The sequence below is a fragment of the Clarias gariepinus genome, chromosome 22 (assembly GCF_024256425.1).
Source record: "Clarias gariepinus isolate MV-2021 ecotype Netherlands chromosome 22, CGAR_prim_01v2, whole genome shotgun sequence".
In the NCBI taxonomy this organism is placed as follows: domain Eukaryota; kingdom Metazoa; phylum Chordata; class Actinopteri; order Siluriformes; family Clariidae; genus Clarias; species Clarias gariepinus.
The window spans coordinates 19,931,208-19,953,096 of record NC_071121.1 but is presented as its reverse complement, the minus strand read 5'-3'; the positions used below and the strand labels follow the sequence as shown (position 1 = coordinate 19,953,096).

The 21,889-nt window shown below is 39.8% G+C and overlaps 1 protein-coding gene across 3 annotated transcripts in view; it reads right to left on the bottom strand.

Annotated features, from left to right (window-relative positions):
• The window catches only part of plxna2 (plexin A2), a 225,150-nt gene that overhangs the window by 11,840 nt on the left and 191,421 nt on the right, over window positions 1–21,889 (bottom strand). For all 3 annotated transcript variants that reach the window (XM_053482589.1, XM_053482588.1, XM_053482590.1), the window contains exons 23-26: window positions 10,443–10,509; window positions 9,643–9,789; window positions 9,143–9,302; window positions 7,465–7,568 (exon numbers count right to left, since the gene is read on the bottom strand). In XM_053482589.1, the coding sequence (XP_053338564.1) occupies window positions 7,465–7,568; window positions 9,143–9,302; window positions 9,643–9,789; window positions 10,443–10,509 (478 nt within the window). The remainder of the gene's footprint in view (window positions 1–7,464; window positions 7,569–9,142; window positions 9,303–9,642; window positions 9,790–10,442; window positions 10,510–21,889) is intronic.

The window sequence follows — 21,889 nt, the reverse complement described above, 5'->3', positions numbered from 1 at the left end:
ATTCCTATCTGTGAGCCACACCCAAGCAGAGAACAGCAGAGCTAAGCAACAACATGGGGAAGGACTTGCTTCTTACCGCATATACTGTACAGTCACAATAAGGGGGAAAATCCTTAAATGTTTTAGGCCTGGTCAAAAAAAACAACAAATGTACTTTTCTCATACTATTAAAAATTTGCTATAAAGCAAGAGAAGCATTCTGAGTTATCTTCAAGTTTGGTAAAACAGCTACAGTAGTTAAAGTTTGTTATTATTAATATATATTGTTTTTAAAATACTGGCTTGTTTAATTAGCTAGTTTTGTTCTCATCGTTAAAGTGTCTAAGGATTCCTTTGCAAATCCGTGTGTGTGTGTGTGTGTGGGTGGGTGGGTGGTCGTAGGTGATGAAGTTGGAGCTGTTTCTTTTTTTTTCATTAAAATAGACAGCTAAGGGCAGATGATGTTACCTAGAGCACACAGACAATGGAGCGGTGGTACAAAGGAATATTTTATATATATATATACATACAGTGATATATAAATTGGAACCTGATGAAACATATTTAAAGATATAAAGTAAAAAGAAAGAGGCACGGTCAATAATAGAGGGAGATTTGAACTTTTAGTCAGGTCTCTGAATGTTTGTTTCTCTACATCCATTTGAACGTTTCCCTTGCATATGTATAGCTTTGGTGTAAATCCCGAGACTGTGTTTTTCTTTCATCTCGCCTCTGTAGTCCACCCACTTACAGTAGAACGCTCGTCTCAGTGAGGTCATTCCAGCACTCACCTCCTTGGATGACTACAGCGCTCCTTGCATTGTCCACAGGGACAAATGGCTATAGGTACAAATTATTCGTTCATAAGTACTAGTATGATGAAGAGCATCTAAGGAATAAAATCTAAAAGCACTTTATTCTAAGTGCTTTAAGCAGTCAGCTAACATTCTTAGATTCAACAAAGTCATGATAAAGCAAAGTAGAAAGAAACATCGTACTGAGTGTAAGAAAGAAAGAGAGAGAGAGGACGAGGTCAACTCCAACAGCCTGAGATAGTCAAAGCTTCTGAAAGTCCATTTCACAAAGGGGAAAAAAACACTCTCTCTCATCTCTGTAATAGAGTCCATAATCTCTTCTCTTTGGCTGCCTCGGTGTAAAGGCTGCCTCTAGTCGGAAATCCCCTTGCACTGCTTCACTTCTCCTTCAGTCCTCCTCCCCCAGGACCATTAGGAAGTGTCCAGTTCAGGGCTGAATCCTACCTTGCATGGGGCTAATGGCCTGGCTGGAGAGACACTCGAAGGAGGGAAGACTGTGAAGGAAATCATGTCAGAGTCGACACTCCGCTTATCAGAGTCTCAAAAAGGTAACCTTTCTTTCCGACTCCTACTCCTTGCTCTTCCTGCTCCCATTTTCTCCATTTCATGTATCTTTGACTTCCACCCTTGACACCGGGAAAGGCCCCATTAGCAGTACCCTTCACCATTGTCTCCCTCTTTCTTGGTTTCTCTCTCTGCTGAATAAAATAAATGCCTAAATGCTGTCCAAACCTAAAAGCCCACAAAATGTTGAATGCTGACATTTTGGACAATTTCAATGGTCTGAAACAACTATTAAGCTGCAAATGCTAAAATAGTTTATAATAGTTTTATTTAGCTTTTGCAGTTTAATCGTTGTAAAAAACAAAAAAGGAAGCTAGCAGGGGTGGTTCGGATATTTAAGAGGCCCAACATTCCATGTTCCAGCATCTTAAAAGGTTAGCTGTTATACACTTTGCATAGACCTCATAAATGTAGTCTAAGCAGGATATTAAATTGCTGAGGCTTGCAAACGTGGGCACATTTTTTTTCAAAAAACACAAAACCTGTATCTCTGTTAAATTCTCTTTCCTAATACTTCCTGTGTGCGTATGTGCCAGAGTATTTCATAAAGCAGCAGGAAGAGTCTAGAGTGTCTATATGGAGATTGATGGCAGATGATTGAAGGAAGGTGGATTTGCCCTTGAGAGATAATCCTGGGCCGGGAAGCCTGTCTGATAGTGGCTGGGTGGAAGTGATAAACAGCCCGCGTTCAGTGAGATAAGGCCTCAATCAAACACAAAAAAGCCAAGCCTTTTTCCAATATCTCTGATCCCCATGGCCTTTTTTTTCTGATGGGCATCAGCAAAAGCTCCCTGAGCAGGCAGAGCATTAACTCAAAAGGCCACCTTGATGCAAGCAGGAAGTGAAGAAGTCAATGCTCTGCCCAGCATTCAGTTCATACCAAATTGTTTCTTCCAACAGTGAAATGCAATTTAAGACAACCATGTACAGTACACATGCCTTTATAAATACGTCAAAAATGTCCAAAGCATCCTTCTATGGGAGTTTTTAAATCAGGAATGTCTCAGCCTCACTTATATAGGTTTTTGCATTGGACTTTTATTATTATTATTATTATTATTATTATTAGGATGTGACGGTGCAGGTACTGTCTCGGAAGGTTACGAGTTTGAATCTCAACCCGGCCAGGCTGAGACTGTTGAGTGCTTGAGCAAGGAAGGCCCTTAACCCTCTTCTGCACAGCTTAACTGTAATTCATGTTTAATAAGAGTCTGCCAAATGAACAAATGTAAATTCAAATCTGTTCTTCATCTCGCTGGGGAACAGATGAAGCCGTGCTCTAGGTGTCAGAAAAACATTCAATAGAATTTGAGAATGATGCATCAGCTGACCTGATAATACTAATGATATGCCATATTTACAGCACCACTGTCATCGATGTGGATGATCATCTGTTACACTTGTTTCACCAGCAGCAATGCACAAAGACCACTTGCAGATACATGATTAAGGCCAACTGCTTATAATATGTGTTGGAATGCTTTATGACTAATTTCATACCCTGTGCTATGTTTTAAAAACACATTTTTAATTGCTTCCTCGACGAGCGGCATAGTGTACCAGATATTCTAGGCATGATTCCATTGCCACTGACACTCAAAGAAACAGATGTACACTTCAGCACATTACACACACACTCTTAGACACACTACTTAGCTCACACTCAGCATATTTGAATTGTTAATTTCTTATCTCTTATGCCACTCAAATCCTTGAAATTGGAAATTCATCTGCTGCCCCAAGAGCACAGCAGCCCCTCAGGGACGCACTTCCAGGCTGCAAATGATATTCAACCTGTGCAAGGTTAACAATTTCACTTCTGCTGATTGGACTGAGAAAGACTGAGTGACTGAAGGAAAAGGAAAAACTTTCAAACTTTATTTCAGGGTCTGCTTTGCTAGGATGTAAGTGAATTTAACCGAACTGATTAGACAGAAAGAAGGAGATCGAGAGATTAATAGAAAGATGAAAATGGAGTGCGATGCTATCTAGGCTAATGAAATCCTTATTTGATGACCTAACAGACTAATCACCCTTGCGCAGTTCTAGGCAGTAATCAGTGGCTCCAAGTGCTTTATGTCCTCACATTTCCATTTAACATTTGCTGCTCTCTCTTTGCCTTCTAGAGGAAGTTACTGTAGTGTAACATATTATACTGTGTATTCTGTCAGTCAGGAACAGACTGTTAACTTGGAGAAATCTAATGGTACACAGTGGGGCAGTAAGGAGGCTTAGCGGATAGCACTGCCGACTCAAATCTCCAGGGTTGGGGCTTTAAATCTTGCCTCCGGTTTGCATTTGCGGTGTTTTCATGTTCCCCTCATGTTTTGTGTGTGTGTGTGTGTGTGTGTGTGTGTGTCTTAAAATATATATATATAAAAAAACAAAAGATTTTTGCATTTAAAGTGGTAAAATGTTGCAATTTCTCTATAATAGATGGTGTGCTCTAAACTATTCACACAGTGGCAGGCAGCACAGCATCCTGTGTGGTACAGCAGGAGCAAATTCTTTGCTAAGTTTGTTTGGAGTAGCAGCAATATCTGAAAAAAGATACAATTGTGATAGTTACAGAATTGTAATACAAATCTAATCCAATAAAAGAGTATTAGCGAGAATGAAAGGAAAGGTGTACAGGACAAGGGTGAGACCAGCAATGCTTTACGGCTTAGAGACTGTGACACTGAAGAAAAGACAGGAGGCAGAGCTGGAGGTAGCAGAGCTGAAAACTGAGGTTCTTTTTGGGAGTGACAAGGATGGATAGTATTAAGAATGAGTTAATCAGAGGGACAACCCACGTTAGATGTTTTGGAGATAAAGTCAAGGAGGGCAGTTTGCGGTGGTTTGGACATGTTCAGAGGAGAGATTGTGAATATATATCGGTAGAAGGATGCTGAGGTTGGAACTGCCAGGCAGGAGGTCTAGAGGAAGACCAAAGAGAAGATTTATGAATGTAGTGAGAGAGGACATGAAGTTAGTTGGTGTGAGAGAAGAGGATGCAGAGGATGGGGTTAGATGGAGGCAGATGATTCGCTGTGGCGACCCCTGAAAGGGAACAGCTGAAAGACAAAGAAGATGAAGCAATACGAATCTAACCGGGACCTGGGTATTTTGATAATATTATATTGGCTGTTCCTTGATGTTTCCTATCCGAAATATACAATGAAGAAATGCATGAAAATGGTGCAAAGTAGATTTGGACATGGCCTTGTGGGAGGTGTTGGTTTGGGGTACAGGTGTGCATGGGGAGATCTGGTAAAACCCAACAAAGCAAGCATTTCCAACCCTCAAAAGTGCAAACATGGGTGACAAAGAAAAAGCTACATTCCTTAACATGAAAGTGTACTGAATATTTGAAGTCCTGAGCACAGTTGTTTAAACGACTAATTTAGTTGGGGCCCTCAGGGACTGGGCCCCAGGAGTGCTATTACTTCATAAGGAATCGGACAGATGGTTTTGCCAAAAAGCCAATTTTTCTGAGTCAGCACTGGGCATCCATATCTCCCTCAATTTCGCATGCACCGCCAAGAAACGTATATCAAAGCATTTAGCCGGGTCTCCAGAGTGCTATGGAAGTCACCCCGGCACAAAATGCACCATTTTCAAATTTATGAGAATTAATTTCGGACCCGTGCTGAACCCTTTTGTTCCTGTGACTCCTAGCTCAATCATTTTGCGTCCACTCAGAGTACAAGACATGTTCTGTCAAAGAGCTCAGAAATCTCTACTACTTTGGAAAAATCATGTCAATCAAAAATAACTAACCCTTTCAAACATAGTCCCTAACTCTTCCCCAAACTCGTATAACAGAGAATGCATTGCATTTTACAGTAGAGAGGCAGTGAATCAGCAAAAAAAAAAAAAAAAAAAAAACTACCTCCCTGTCTCTCTCCAAATTTCCATTTTGCTCACAGGCCCTTACACAAACCTTATACCAGGCCAGATACAGTAGACAGAGCTCCTGCTTCGTTCAAATGTTACACTGGGAAGACTGGTCGAACCGTTTGGGAATTATCGTTGTTTGTTTAGAACCTGTTTTTTTTTTCCATGGGAATCCATTCATTTTGTACTCTGGCTAAGTGTCAAAAAATGGCTACTGAACTAGTTTGGAAAACTGCCATCTTGATATCCAGCAAATAAGCACCATGGTCGCTTTCTCCTTTAAGGGAGTGCAAGAGTTGGGCTGGGCCAAACCACGCCCCCTCCATTCACACACGTACACACACACACACAGAAGTAAATAACAACCTCTCAGGAACACTGCTGTCTACAAATAAGCCTTTTCACCGTTTTACCCAAGAAAACCAGCATATCCATGTGTTCTCTGGGAATCCCCTCCACATTATTTTTTTTACATTTTAGGAAGTTTATTAGAAAATATCACATGTGAATTCTGTTCTAGATTAAGCAAAACTCAAATCTTAAACTGCATAGCGTTTTCATTATAGCTTTGCAGTGAACACATGGTTTTGGATCCTACTCTACACTCTACTTAATATGATGTTTCTGTGGTCTACAGAGACATACGCACTGGTCGCTTCAGTCAGTGTGATGGATAGAGTGGACATTCTACATTCGTCCATGCACAGAGACTCATGACGCACTGTATAAATGACATAGCAATTATAGATTCATGCATGTCATATTTGTTAAATGGATATGTTGCATGTTTTATGTTCATGCTCTTACCCTCTCATCCACTCCGCCCACAACACACACAACGATATCAGTCCTTTAAGAATCTTAAGGGACACTTATTCTGTAGTAGTGGGCTTATAAACAGATGTTTCTCAAGTGCCACTTATCATAGTTAATGTGATCATGCACCTCTAAAAGATGCCAAAAGCTTGCTTTTCTTCTCTCATCTCCTCTTCCTTTCTTGTTCTTGATCTCTGTGTAGCCTTTAAGGCTGTATTCAGAGTCTAGACTGTCACAAACACAAATCGCTTTAGATCTATCATTAATGCAGTAGACAGGGAGTATTTTTTTACTTGTGTATAAGTCGTGTTTCTCTTCCTTGCAGCTTTTATTCTTGATAATGACTGTGATAAAAAGGTGAGGAGCAAAATGAAGCACATGGAGAGATATCAGTCTACAAACAAGCACTCTGTCATGATGCTGTTAGAGGAGAGAGAGAGAGAGAGAGAGAGAGAGAGAGAGACATTCATTCAGAGATGTAGAGTTGAAGTTGGGGGAAGTTGCACTCCAGTACTTTGAAAGTAAAAGGGCAAGATGACACGGTTAGGTAAGCAGAACGGACGAGACACTCCAGTCAACTTCTCTTTCTCACACACACGACTGCACACATGCACGCACACACACAAACACACACCACTTCATGCCACCAACTAATAATAGCCATTACCGCATGTGAATCAGAGAGAAATACTGATAGGAGATGAAAAAAAAAAGAAGCTCTGATCTGTTTTCTCCTTAGCTGCTCACGGCAGAACACTCAGACACTCGCCCACGGACCGTCTGATCCATATTCTACACCTAACGGCCGCAACGATCAGAGAGTTGTCAATTACAATTTCACTGGCAATCAACGTGCTGCTTTTTTATCAGTCTGGTGGTCAAGCAAACTGTGACAACAAAAAGCTTTTAAAGCAAGATATTGAGGGTTGTATTTTTATTTATTTATTTATTTATTTATTTTTGAGAAGTTCACATCTCATGTAGTTGAATGAGAGAGTCTCAGCTTCAAACGCTCCGCCCACAGAACTCTTATCAGCGTAGGTGCTGGCAGGTGAATTCTTGAACAAATTGAGTGATGAATGCTACCCAAAGTGTGGCTTCGCATCTAGAGCTTGAACAACACGCAATTTAGCCTGAAAGGATGAAACGCTTGCGTAGGAGTCGAAAGTTTCTGTTTCTGTTCACAGTTTCTGTGCCACTATCATGATTTGAATGTCTTCTAATATTCAGTTACACAACAGCTTGATGTGCCAAAAAAACTAAACAAAAATGAGAATTTGTGTTCAGTGGTGAGCTCGTCACTGCAGTTTCACGAGGTTTCTTTATGATTCTGTTATACTGTATGTAGACTAGCAATATTACTGGTCTGCTATTCCTTCCAGAGTTAAACCAAACTGTAAGTGAAGCGTACCTGATAGTGCATGAGAGTGTTCAGCCTCTTCCAGTCGTTCTCAATCTTGGTGGTGATGTCTTCATCCTGCAGGACGACTCGTGCCATCCGGCCCTGACGCCACTCTGGAAAACAACACCCATGCATACATACTGTAAAAAAACGCATGAATAAAGAAATGCTCCAGAGTGTGTTGATGCAGAATTAGACAGGTTCAGAGGAAAAATGATCATCGATTTTTCCCCTCTGTTGAATGGTCCTCATTAGGCTGTGTGCTCGCCAGATGCACAGATGATGGCTGTTTAAAAAAAAAAAAAAAACCCTTTCACACACACACACACATGCAGAGCTCTGCCAGTTCCAGGCCCAAGAAGCTTGCGATGGAAGCGGTTGTTCTGGCCAAGTTGCTGGAAGGCTGGTTTAAACCGTTGATGAGGAGATTTTGTGGCATATTTATGTGAAGAATACATGAGCCAGAAATAAGGCAGGGAATTGGGATTTAATTTCTTTTGTGTATTTTAGGAATTATTACAATGATGTACTTATTCGGCAAACTCATCCACCTGAACCACATACCCACTATATCCTTTATAAATTGGGTGAACGCAGTGAGAACAGAAACCGGTAAGGACGTCGTACACATTGTCTCCCTTGACACGAAACTGCTGCGCCTTTTTTTTTGGAAACGTTTGAAAAAAGTCCGGTGGAGACTTGGTTTAAGCAAACTACAGGAAGATCTTAATAAGAATGTAGTGACGACGGCATTGACCAGTCAATGACGTAACTAAGGCCTTTTAGGGACATCATTGACTTCGGGCTTCAAACTTCATCAAGCTTTTGATATGACCATGGTAGGTCTATGCCACAATGTAAAAGACAGCATTAAGTTCATATTTACTTCCTCTGGTGCTTACTATGTTTATGGCATGCATGCAGAATGTTACATTTTAAGAATTTAGTATAAATACTAATTGGTTTACATCTGGTAAGGATGTGGTGCAATCTGATTGGACATTGGATCTGGTGAGCGGGTGATCTCTTGGTGAAGGACATTTGTAACATTTTTCCATTTTAGCCCCGTTCCCGCTTTGTCAGAGTGTGATGATGCCCTTAGACTGTATGAGGAAGGAGTAAGTGCTATTTTTTTTTTTTTGTGTGTGTGTGTGTGTTTGTGTCAGGTGTTGATGAAAATATGGGTCTTATTCAATCTTAATCTCTCAATTTAGCAGCTGGGGTTTGGTATGATTTGTTTAAATCTGACCATGCAACATGACCGAACAATGTAAAATCATCTGTATATATGACCGAGGGGAACACACACAGACACCTCACTCTATCTCAGTTCCTGTGGTGTAGGTGGGGCTGCTGACCGCCAATTTACTCAATGGCGTGTGGAGAAAATTATCCTCTTAATGCCCATGACAATAACTATGATTACCTCAATGATGACAGCCTCCCGGGGTGTGCGGGTGTATATGTGTGTGTGTGTGTGTGTGTGTGTGCACATGGTGCATGTGTGTGCATTTTTTTTTTTTTTTTTCGTGTATGGAAAGAGGACAGAACAAGATCAGGCTTGCTGCAGACCTGTCAATCACACATCCAATGACAGGGAAATAACTAATGACAGGAAAAAACATATTTGCTACTGAATGTGTCATCTGTACACTTCCATCTGTAATGCTCCGGGATGAGTACTCACCAAGGTCCATGTCTACCGCTCTAGGTCTCTGAGAGTAGGGCATATTCTTGTAGATGGCATCGAGGATCTTTTCCTTCACCTGCGTGATGGTGTCGCAGTTCAGCACCTTCACCGCGATCTCCGGACTGTTCTCGTTATCTGGATTCACACAGTTCAAAATCTGCAAGAGAAAGATAACGAATAAGGATGAGCTTTGTATGGGTGAAGAGTAACCCTGTAGATGAAGTGCTCTGATGGAGACGAGCTTTGGGTACATGGCAAGGTTGAGAGAAAGGCCATTTGCTGGTCCCAGAAATCTAATTTCACACCCACTGCAGGAGCCCAATTTCAGCTTCAGCAGGGTATTAGGGCTTAATGAACAGTCTGTCCAAGCACAAACACACACACACACACACACACACGGCAACCAATACACATCTTCTTGCACATGCACATACAAGTCGACACCACTCGGCACAATGATACATATGCAAGATGCGAGATTGTGTTCGACTACTAACCAGTGTTTTGTATTCTATTTGCTGTCGGATGAGCTTGTCTTCACTGAGCGAGTAGCGAGCTTCCCCTGTGATGGCATCTATAGGTCCTTTCTCCATCTGTTGCTTTATAGCACAATAGAGCATAAACAAAGGCTCTCCAGCACACTCCTAGAGAGAGAAAGAGAGACAGGAGAGAGAGAGAGAGTGAGATTTGAGAGAAAGCGTATGTAAAACTTTATTTACTTCAGAAAGACTACTTAGGCTTTTCTACTCAGGCTCTATCTAATTTTGGATGAGACCTGAAACCAAACGAGAGTACATTAGCTACACAAGTATTTATTTTAAATTCATGCCTTCAAGTTGGTTATAATGAAACACCAGTAATTCAAACAATGTTTTAATACCATTCTGATACTCTCCTAATGAAATGCATCACAAATGAAGCAGATGTTACGAATACATTGGTCCAATGCTACGTCGCAACTCCTAAATACCATTTAAAAACCTTCATAGTTTTAGGTTTGGATCGATAAACACATGATGGAGGGGAAGCACGTTTAAAAACAGTACGAGCAGTTATGCAGCTTTGGCTAGCAAAAGCACTCAGTCTTGCTGAGTTGATGGATTAGCCAAACTCTAATACAAGATACGCTTTTCACCCACTATCTTACATACCCATGCTTATTGATCCACACCAGAAATGACTTACAAACGTTCAGCATTTTTTTTTTTAGTCAATCGAATTCCAGCATAGAGTACAACTATGCGATGTGTGTAATGATTTTGCTTCATTTGGGCACACAAAGACAAGCAGTTTTTACCTTGAGGAACTTGTGAAGGAGGAAAGCGAACCAGTTAGTGAGCATCTTCTCAGCCACAGACTCGGTCCTGAAAACAACAAACAAATGTATATATTTAAAATAAAATATAAAATAAAACACACATGCATATTCTTTTGGTAATTTCCTTGTATTATTGACTTATTCATTAATGTACAAAATGCACTAGATAAAACACAAACTGTGTGATCCAGGCCACTATGACCTGTCTTGTTTTGCCATCGATACTGACTACATTTCCTTCTGAAAGCACTGGAACGACATACAGCTGCACTGAGGGCAACTAGGTCCAAGATCAAAGTGTACATTTCCAGATATTTACATCTAGATTTGATAAACAACTTTGAATGTGGCACCTTTCATGGCAGACCACCCAATTTATTCTGGTTTTGAAAGTACTGAAACAGATACAGTCTTAAAGTAAACTAAAGAAAACAAAACTTAATATTTCTTTGCGCTGCAATACTTGTTTGGAATGACTGCATCAAGCTGGCACCAAACTGTCGCATTATTCTTTTGTGACGGTTTCCAGGTTCGCACCACAGCTTCATTCAGCTGCTGTTTGTCTCGGGGCGTTCTCCTTTCAGTCTTCTTTTCAGGAGGGGAAATGCGTGTTAAATTGGGTTAATGTCTGGTGATTGACTTGGCCAGTCTAAAACATTCCACTTGTTCCCCCCCTGATGAGGTTCTTTGTTGTGATGGCACTGTGTTTTTTGGGTCATTGTCTTGCTGCAGGATGAAGTTCCACCCACTTGGATTGGATGCATTTTTCTGTAAATTGGCAGGCAGAATGTTTCTGTAGTCGTGACTACAGTCTGTTGCTCCCAATGATAAGTTACGTCATCATTAAAGATTAGAGTTCCTGTCTCAGAAGCAGCCATGCAAGCCCAAGCCATGACACTTCCTCCACTGTGCTTGACCATTTAGCTTGTATGTTTTCTTGTATGTTCCTTGTTATTTATGTTACATCACCTTGGTATAGGTTAATCTTGGATCCAAAAGTTTTGTGGCTCACCTCTGTATTTTCTTGAAAGTTTTCCAAGCTGCTAAGTAATTAGCACTGTCAACTTGCACAACTTGCACAATGGGATCGATTCCTTCCTCTGTGTGCATAAAGTTTGCATGTTTTTTCCCATGTTTCATGGGTTTTCTCTGGGTACTCCTGTTTTCTCCCACAGTCCAAAGACATGCAGATGAGATTAACTGGCGTTTACAAATTGGTCATACAGTAGTGTGTGAATGATCGTATGAGTGTGTGTGCATGTGTGTGGCCTGTAATGGATTGGCAGGCCATCACACATGGGTGTACCCTGCCTCATGCCATACTGTAAGTCTCCTGTGATAGACTCTGGGTCCCCCCACGACTGGTTAAAGCAGTATATACAATGAGAGAGTGCATAGCTATGCCCAATACCAGTATTATGACTACGATATAATATATTTTTCATTTTAAAATGACTTCCATTTACTTCGCATCTGGGCAATAATAAGCAACTGTCAGTCACATGTACTTTTGATCACTTAAAGAAATATATTTTTTCCCTTTAGACCATTTAACATTTCATGTAAATATCAAGAAATCTGATCTACTCATAGTCTCGTTGTCTCGTTTGATCTTAAACTTATTTGAGTGTATAGCGAAATACAAAAGAATTGGCTTTGCTCTTCCAGTACTTTTAGAAGGAACCGTATATAGTGTGTCAGAGGTACAAGTATAGGTGTGGAGCATAAAGGCAGCACTCCACTCTCTTCTTCACTTCTCTCTATTCACTATCCTTCTCTGTCCATTTACATATTTCTCTCTCTCTCTCTCTCTCTCTCTCTCTGTCCTGACCACAGACCCTTTCATGTTTTGCTTGCCTTTGAAGCAATGCAAAGGATACAGACACACATATTCCCCTCATGTGAACTGTATTAAACACACTCATAAACAGATTTCCATGCTGTTCTCTAAAGCACATGAGGATTATTTTGAAAGGGAGATGAGCTGATGTTGTTGAGGGAAGGGGGAAAAAGATAAGGGAAAAAAAAAAGGGAAAAAAGAGGGAGAGAAATAAGAGAATGAACAGAAAAAAGAGAGAACAAACAGTATCCAGACAGGAGTGGTTAACGAACATGAAAAATACATGAAAGAGTTACTTTCTCACTCCGACAGATCAGCACGTCTGTGGAATACCAATACCTTTTCTCCTTCTACTTTCTCTCTCTCTTTCCCTCTCTCTCTCTCTTTCTCTCTCTTTCTCACAAACACACACACACAAAACCACTGCTTCTTTCTTTCACCTCAAAAAATCAGAACATGCATGAATTTTCTGTTTGTGGAATGTTGGAATGACAGATTAAAAGAAATACTTTGTCTCTTGCGCGCGCACACACACACACACACACACACACACACTCACATATATATACATAGTGAAAGCTATAAAGGATGGCTTGGCTTCAATTTACTCCACAGTATGTAGGGAAAATGACTCTCCTAATGCCCATGAAAATAACTCTTATTATCTCTGAGATGACGGAAGTGTGCACGTGTGTGTGTCTGTCTGTGTGCCAGAAAGGCGAGGAACAAGGTAGGGGAAATGAGGCTTTACTGCAGCTCTCTCTCCTTCACACACATGAGAAAAAATAAAAATGCTCTCACTGCATCCGAGACAAGAATGGAGAGACGGATATACGCGACTGGGAGAACATAACCTTACTGGATGTTTCATTTACTGTAACGTTTGTGACTAGAGCATCCTCACGCTAAATACGTTATACCTGCTACTTGATTTTTAGAACAAGAATAACGATACTGTTGATACTAGACACCCTTGATTGAAAGCACTGAATAACTCATGATGGCAAGAATCCCCAACACACAGCATCGTGCAGATTCAGCAGCAAGTGAAGTAGGCATTTCTTATCCTAAAAAGAGTTTTTCATTATTTATTATGGATGGGAATCACCAGGGACCAGTGGATACGATATTGTCACGATACCTAGCTGACTCACTTGGTGGAAAATCCCTTGTTCGCAAACACAGGGGTAAAAAGGGGGTTCCTCTAGTTGGTTACCAGGTTTGCACACATCTCAGTAGGGATTTTGGTCCACTATTCTTTACAGAACTTCTCTAAATCCTTAAGGTTTCTTGCCTGTCGCTTGGCAACAAGAAGTTTTAGCTCTGTCCATAAATTTTCTATAGGATTATGGTCTGGAGGCTGTCTAGGCCACTACATGACCTTATTGTGCTTCTTCTTGAGCTACTTCTTTGTTGCCATGGCAGTATGTTCTGAGTCATTTATGCTGGAAGACCCATCCATGACCCATCGTCAGGAGGATCTCATCCAAGATTATATAGAACATGGTCCCATCCAATTACCCCTCTATGTAGCTAAATTGGCCTGTACAGTACCTTATGGTCAAGTATGACCTTAGGGTCATAGTTAGCATTTTTCTTCCTCCAAAAATGGTGAGTCAAGTTAATTCCAAAGACCTCAATTTTGGTGTCATCTGACCACAGCACTTCCTTCTAATCATTCTCTGTTAAGCAAACTTGGCCAACTTTAGATGGGCTGTACACTGTGCCATCTTTAGAAAAGGGGACCATGTAGCGTTAAAGAATTTTAATCCATGGAGGCGTATCGTGTTACCAATAATTTATTTTGTTAGCTGTGTCCCAACTGCCCTTAAGATCATTTACAAACTCCTCCCATGTAGTTCTAGGCTGATCCCTCCCTTTTCTCATAATTATATTTACCCTATGAGGTGATACAGATCTGGCCATTAAAAACGCACGTTTTCGGAAAAGGGATCCCATGACTTGCTGCGGCTGCGCGTGGCAATCTGTAAAAATGCCCTTCATTACCTGTAGGGGGCAGTCGTGTTTTAGTCTGAAGTATTGTGTGTCTACTGAAGCCGAAAATGTGTTGTGTCTTTTAGGCGCCATTGACAGCAAGCGACAGAGCTCATAAACGTGTCAAGCTCAAACTGATATGTATTTATTTTTTATTTTATTTTCTCCTTCAATGATGATACTTCTTTGATTGCGCTTTCACCATTTAGAATTATTATTATTAGTAGTAGTAGTGCTCCGAATTTCTTATTGTTATTATTCTTATTATTATCGCAAACGTTTTTTAAATGGTCAGAGTCAGTCTGCTTCCTGTTTTCCCGATGCGTTCATAATCATTAGTCTACTTCTGCCGTTGCGCTCTGAAAAACTTTATGCATGCGGCTGAGCGCTGATTAAAACTATGGAGTAAATTAAAGAGGAGAATCACGATGCTTAGGACACGAATCGAAGTCCTGAGCCCAAACCTCATTTATATTAAATTAACTAATATTGTAAGTAAAAAAGACAATAGCCCACGTCTAGAAACCGTTTATAAATTCTTTCCGACATGAGTTGGCCCGGTGTTATGCGCAAATCACTGGGGCATTTTTTCGAAATAGATTCTATCTTTAATAACTGATGGAGGTTTTGAGCTGCACGAATTTGGGCATGTCATTTCATCATTATGAAAATAATATGAAGCACATATACACACATTTATCATGAAATATCTGTTGTAAAACAAAATAAAATTCATGTTTGCTTCAGCATTGGAAACAATATTGTTTTAGGCTAAGTAATTATACACAGTTCTTCGTTGTACAGTACTTGGTCCAGCTTTTAGATAAAGTCCTTCCATGCGCCATCTGGCGGATATTCAGTGAAGCACAACACATTTATTTAAATTCCCGAATGTTGCTCAAGGCAAGTCGCGGCACGCCGCGCACTAAATTGCGGCATCTGGCGGGAAAACACACGCAGTCTTAATGGCCACATCTGTATCTTGCATGGAGCTTCAGACCGAGGGCGACCGATGGTTACTTTGCATTTCTTCCATTTGAGAATAATCGCTCCAACAGTTGTCTTTTTCACACCAAGCTTCTCGCTGATAGTCTTGTAGCCCATTTCAGCCTTGTGAAGGTCTACAATCTTGTCCCTGGCATCCTTAGATAACTCTTTGGTCTTGCCCATTGTGGTGAAGTTTTAAGTGGAAGATAAAGATTATGTGGACTGGTGTATTTTATACACAAAATAAGTTGCCAATATGTGTACCACATGAGCACATAACCAACTGTGGGAGCCAGAATTACTGCTGGTTAGGGATCAAATACTTATTTAACTCACTGAAATGTAACTCGATATATAACTTACTCAATATATAAAATGTTTTTTAAAGAATGTGAATTTTTAATTCATATTCTGTCTCTATACTTTAAAATAAACCTATGATAAAAATAATTGACTCTTCATTTTTCTGTAAGTGGGCAACCTTACAAAATCCACAGGGGATCAAATAATTATTTTCCCCACTGCAATCTCGAGCTCTGACTCCTGAGATAAATCGTATGCAGCATAAAAATTGAGAGTTATACTAGGGTTTACTTTGTACAAGTTTCAGCCTGTTTTTACTTCTGCAGATGAAAATCTTACGAGAATTTGGTTGGGAATCAGTGAGATCAGTGGTCGTCAAATGCATGGGCATTTCAGTTCATTGTACAACTCCTCTCATTGAGTTTTGCTAGGTTTATCTATGCCATCTCAAGACTCCAAGAATAACACCTTTGAGATGCGTGGCATCATCATCTACAGTAGAAATGCCTTCACACGCAAGTTGTTCTCTTTATAATAAGCTTCTACTTTATACTTCACAAAGTTCTCTGCACTCGCACCACAAAGGTGAGATAATTACAGTGCTCCGCTCCAGTGAAATTCTAGTTTTATATATTATATCAGGAACTATAATAACCTAGTCCCTACGTGTATGTTGTGAAAAAAAAAACAAAAAAAAAAAAAACAGAAGTGTGTGACGTATTGAACCAATCACGTTACTCTGCATGTGGGGAGAGCGAACAGCTTCCACACCTCACGCAGACCGCATACGACATTCTAAACCGGCTGAATAAGTACATCTGAATTTGCATTTTTATATAAAATGCCTATTCAAAACCATTTTAAATGTTAAATAGTGTTATGTATTATGATGATGGTCTAGACATAAATTCACTGCTGGTGATGCGGTATTTCCTAGGGGTGTAACAGCATGCGTATTTAAATCTGTACTGTTCAAGTTCGTACTGGTGCGTTTTTTAATCAAAGTGAATACCGTTTAGTTTTAACTAGTGCTGAGTGATTCTGTCTGTTAATTCAGTTAACTCTAATTAAAGAAACAGGTCGCACATCGCTGAAGACTTCTTGTGGAAAAATGTTTAAATATCACTTCAGAGATACGGAAATTGTCCAGATGAACAAGTTTATTTAAAATATGATTCAGTATTCTATCTATTCTATTTAGTTATAAATTTCCGTCTTTGGTGCGACTGTTGAAAGTTTGTATAAATTTCCATGTTACCATGTTAAATACATGACAAATATCATATACGCTACCAGTCGAAAGTTTGGACACGCCTTCTACTTCCATGGTCTTTCCTGATTTTCATTTATTTCCCTATTGTAAAACAATGCTGAAGGCATCCAAAATACACAATAGTCTCCTTTGAAAAGTTGATATTAACACGCGTCTGAGATGGGGCAGTGATAGCTCAGTCAATGAGTTACTGATTGGAAAGTCATGGCTTCAAGTCCCAGCTCCAACAGCTATCAAAACCCTTTAAACCCTTTAGTACCTGCTCTAGGGGTGCTGTGTCGTGGCTGACCCAGGGCTCTGACCCCAATGCTGGGATATGCAAAGAACTCATTTTGCCGGGCAATAATGTACTGTACATGTGACAAATAAAGGTTTAACTTATGCTGTATAAAGACTTCATACCGGCTGTAATCTGAGTTGCTATTTGTTAATTTGTGATTTTTAAGGCTGGTAACTGTAAATAAACTTCTCCTCTGCAGCAAAGGTCTTGCTTTCCACGGATGGTCTTCATTAGAGCCAGTTTCATGGTGCTTCATGTTTTTTTCTTGCAAATGCACTTGACAATACTGTTCTTGCAGGAACTATTACAGAACAGCTGACCTTTATGTCGTGAAATAATAATTGGCCGTTCTTGTTGTTACTTAATTACCTAATACAATATGGAATATTTCAAAATAATTGTTATTATGGTTATTGTTTTAAAATGTAGGAAAACTTTACTGCTAATATCTGTTACTGTACATTACTGTACCGATAACTGGAAGTTTTGTGTACTGTTACTATTATTAATTCTTTTTTTCCTTTTTATTTACAGTTTATGGGAAGACACACTCACATTTATAAGTATGTACAGTATCTTCATTTACTGTAAGTGTTGCCTAAAAGAATGACACACACACATACAGTACATGTGCGCACACACACACAGACACACTATTAACTAAATACCGCTGTGTTTAATATTGGTTGCATCAGACAGGGACAGATGGAGGTTCTTTTGCCTGCAATCACAGGCAGCCACTTGGATGACAGCTGCGCACACACACACGCAAACGCAGACACGCACAGCTTTCTTTCACACAAATATGACTTGAACTGACAAACATTTTAGACGATGGCCGTGTTCCCATTCTCTATTCAAGCGAGGGTTTGGCAGACATGCAGCGAAGAGTGAAAACAACTGAGCTTCAATTAGAGGGGAGAAACAGAGCGGGGAAAAAAGCAAATCTCCCAAAAATGATTTATCAAAATCCATTATCTGTCAGATGTTTCCTAAACATGTTTACATAAGAGCCTCTCAGGAGCGATGCACCCAAAGGAGAGCGAACACACACACACGTTCACATGTGTGCACCCCCAAGCTAAAAAAAACCCCAAAAAAACACCCATACACAAGCAGATCTTAATGGGAGCTATTTGCACGACTAAATGAGCTCGACTCATGCTCGAGAAGCAAGCCAAATAAAATCTTTTGTGCGTTCTTCCACTTCTCTCTCCTCTTAATGTCTCTCTCTATTCAACTGCTTTAAAAGAAAGTCTCACTCTCTTTATTTCTCTCTGACTCCTTCTGCAGCCTTTTGAGTATCATTAATGAACATCACTGTTTCATTAGCCAATTACATGCTGCGTGTGTGTGTGTTTGTGTGTTTGTGTGTGCATGTGTGTTTGTGTGTGTTTGCATTTATGGGGTAAAAGAATGCTTCAGTGAGGAGGTGACATACAGAACAATGTTTCTTACTAATAGTCCTTTCCTAGCTGTCCTGGTTGGCTGAAAATCTCATTACCCAAACTCGAAGAAACACACACACACACACACAAACACACATGCTGAAAACACGCGTTTACGCAGCATGAACACTCATGAGTGAGAAAGGGCCGGAGGCAACAGAGCCGTTCCATTTTTAGTCACCATTCCCTCTGGATTCAGATATTAACATGCAGAACTCAAAGAGTGGTCAGAGAGAGAGAGAGAGAGAGAGAGGAAGAGAGAGAGAGAGAGAGGGAGAGAGAGAGAGAGAGAGAGAGAGGGAGGGAGAGAAGAGAGAAAGGGAGAGATAAAGGGAGAGAGAGGGAGAGAGAGAGGGAGGGAGAGAAGAGAGAAAGGGAGAGAGAGAGAGAGTGAGGGAGAGAGAGGGAGAGATAAAAGGAGAGAAAGAGGAGAGATAAAGGGAAAGAGAGTCATATTTTAGACACCGAGTTACAGGATGGGTTATTACTGTACACACACTGATTTTACAAGCAGAAAGTGGAATGCAAATGTCATGCTTTACTAATGAGCATGTTTGCAGAAAAAAAAGGAGAGAAAAAACACTTCTTACAAATACAGTGTAAATTTTGAATGTTCATTCTGTATTTTCTTTGCAGCACCATTAAACTCATATGTTATCCTTAATTCTGTTACTAAGTTTGTAGATACCTGTATGTGAGGAATTAAACAACCAATAGTGGAACAATAATGCATTACTCATCAGTAATTAATGGTAACCAGATGTGAAGCGCTCGTGAAACACTACTGAAAATACGACAGTCTGTGCTGTCAAACAGTCAGTTCAGTGAAAGAGTTTTCACAAACTGTTCATGAAAGGAACAAATAAATTACTAGCAAGCATGTAGTGTACGGAGCCTGGCTAGTAAGGGTAGCTAAGCTAACTTTAGCATAAGCCAGAATGTCCAGGTTACTGCTACATGCAAACAAACCTTATCAGTTTATTATTATTATTATTATTATTATTATTATTATTAATGTAATTTGTTAATTTTTAAATGGAAATTAATCAAATACAGATTTAAACTGGTGACATGGTGACTTAGTGGCTAGCACCTACAGTATCTCCCCGTGCTTGGTGGGTTTCCTGCTGGTGCTCTGATTTCCTTCCACGGTCTAAAGACATGCAGATTAGGCTGATTGGCATTCTCAAATAATATTATTCACTTAATATTATTATTAAGTGAATAATAAGCAATTAATCTTTAAGATCATCATATCTCCAGCTTTACGGCTTCCTTCTACGTTTTCAAGAAACTGGATACCAAACTAATCTATCTGTCTGTCTGTCTGTCTGTCTTTAAAAACATGCATTCCATTACTTTGTTCATTACTAGTCTGACCAACATCTGCCATACAGATCCTAATGAACGAGCTGTTACTATAGAAACCATAACATACTAAGGTGAAAGAATTTCTGTTATCAGCTTTGCTCACCAGCATCTCCTTTTCTCTCTTTTGAGGTTAATGAGACAAAGCAGCAGCTTGTCATTTTACAGAGAAACTATAAAAGCAGAAACTCTTCTCTCCTGAAACTGTTCCCATGCTGGGAAACTTCACAAAGCACTGTGTGCTACAAAGCACTACAAATGAGAATCCTCATAAACGCCTCATAATGAACTAATTGCATTAGATCAATGATTACATGTTTTTTTTCTTTATTAAAAAACATTATTGCTTTTTTTTTTAAGCTTATTATCGTTGTGGTTGGAGTTTGTGGAGAGTCTGCTATACTGTTCATGATCCTGTGTATGAGCTGATACTACTGTATATGAGACCAAAACATTAGACCAAGCCTAATCAGAATCAAAAACTCAACAACTCTGTGGTATAATTCTAATATATCCATAGTAAGGTAAGTCTCCATCATACGAATGAGTTCCGCTCCGATAGCTTGTTTGTAAGACCAATTTTTTCTTAAGTCCAACAATCATTGTCTAGGTACTGAGATAGAAAAACATTTGGTTAGACACAGTAGACAACTAACATGTTCCATGATCTTGTCGTTAGAAACGTGCTGATGATTGCATGATTCATGTTAAAAGAACAAGCAATGTCTGCCATCTTTTTACCTCGCTCCATTCTCTCAATTATTTTCACTTTTGTCTCCATCCTCAATGTTTGATGGTTACCACTTAGCGGTACCAGCTTTAGCGCCACTGCTTTTTAGCTTGTTTCTGGACATCCTAGGATGCACATTGCACGCACGTGCATCTAACGTCCGCGATCGAACATGCGCATGTCCACCTCCTCGAAAGTTCATGACTCGTATTTAGCGGACTTATTGTTATATGGACCTGTGCAGTTATTTAATCAACCAAAGTATGTGTCAGAAAACCCTCAATGTGATTTTTTTGATCAAATCGTGCAGCCCTAGTATTTATTGATTCACTGATGATTTCTGAATGTGGATGCATGCTACAGTACATGAAATTAACATAACAGAATAATTTAAAATAAATAATATGATATAAATACAGTTTCAAAGCTATGAAAGAACACATACGGCATTAGGTAACAACAAGAACAGTTTTGTCACATGCGTTTGCAAAACCCATCTTGATGAAACTGACTCCATGAAGGCCAACCCAGAAAAGCAAGACCAAAACTTACCTCTTTTCTTAGAGTTACAAGACACAGAACTCACCGATTAGATTAGAGTGGTTATGAAGGTTTTACGGAGCAGAAACAGACACATCTCAATATTAACTGTTCAAAGGAGATTATTGCATCAGCATCGTTTTACATTGTAGAAAGAAATAAAAACCAGAAAAGAACATTAAATTAGAAGGTGTGCCCAAACTTTTGATTGATAGTTTATAAACGGCTACACTTGAGGCATTTCCAAAGTTTTTATCCTTGTTATTTGTTAGACTATTATTATATGCATGTGGGTCAATTTGAAATGACTCTGATGATATTGTGCGATTCCTCAAGATGTCTCATTTGCAAGCAAGCACCTCAGGGGTGCCTCTGACATACATATTATCTCTCATATAAAAATAAACTAAGTCCTTTGCTCTGCTCGTTTTTACGGAAACGCTGTGGAGTTGCAAGCATCAAACTGCCTTAAGCGGATCTTCGTTGGCAGCAATATAAACTAGTTTCCTCCACCTTTTGCTTTGACCACAATAAAGATGGCGAATGGAGAAAGAGAAAAGGTCTGAGATCCAAAGATCCAAAGTAGTGGGTTATTGTGGAGTTTTATTCAGTGAAGCCAATTTCAAGCCCTTTAATGGATCATCCCGTTAAACCTCATAAGA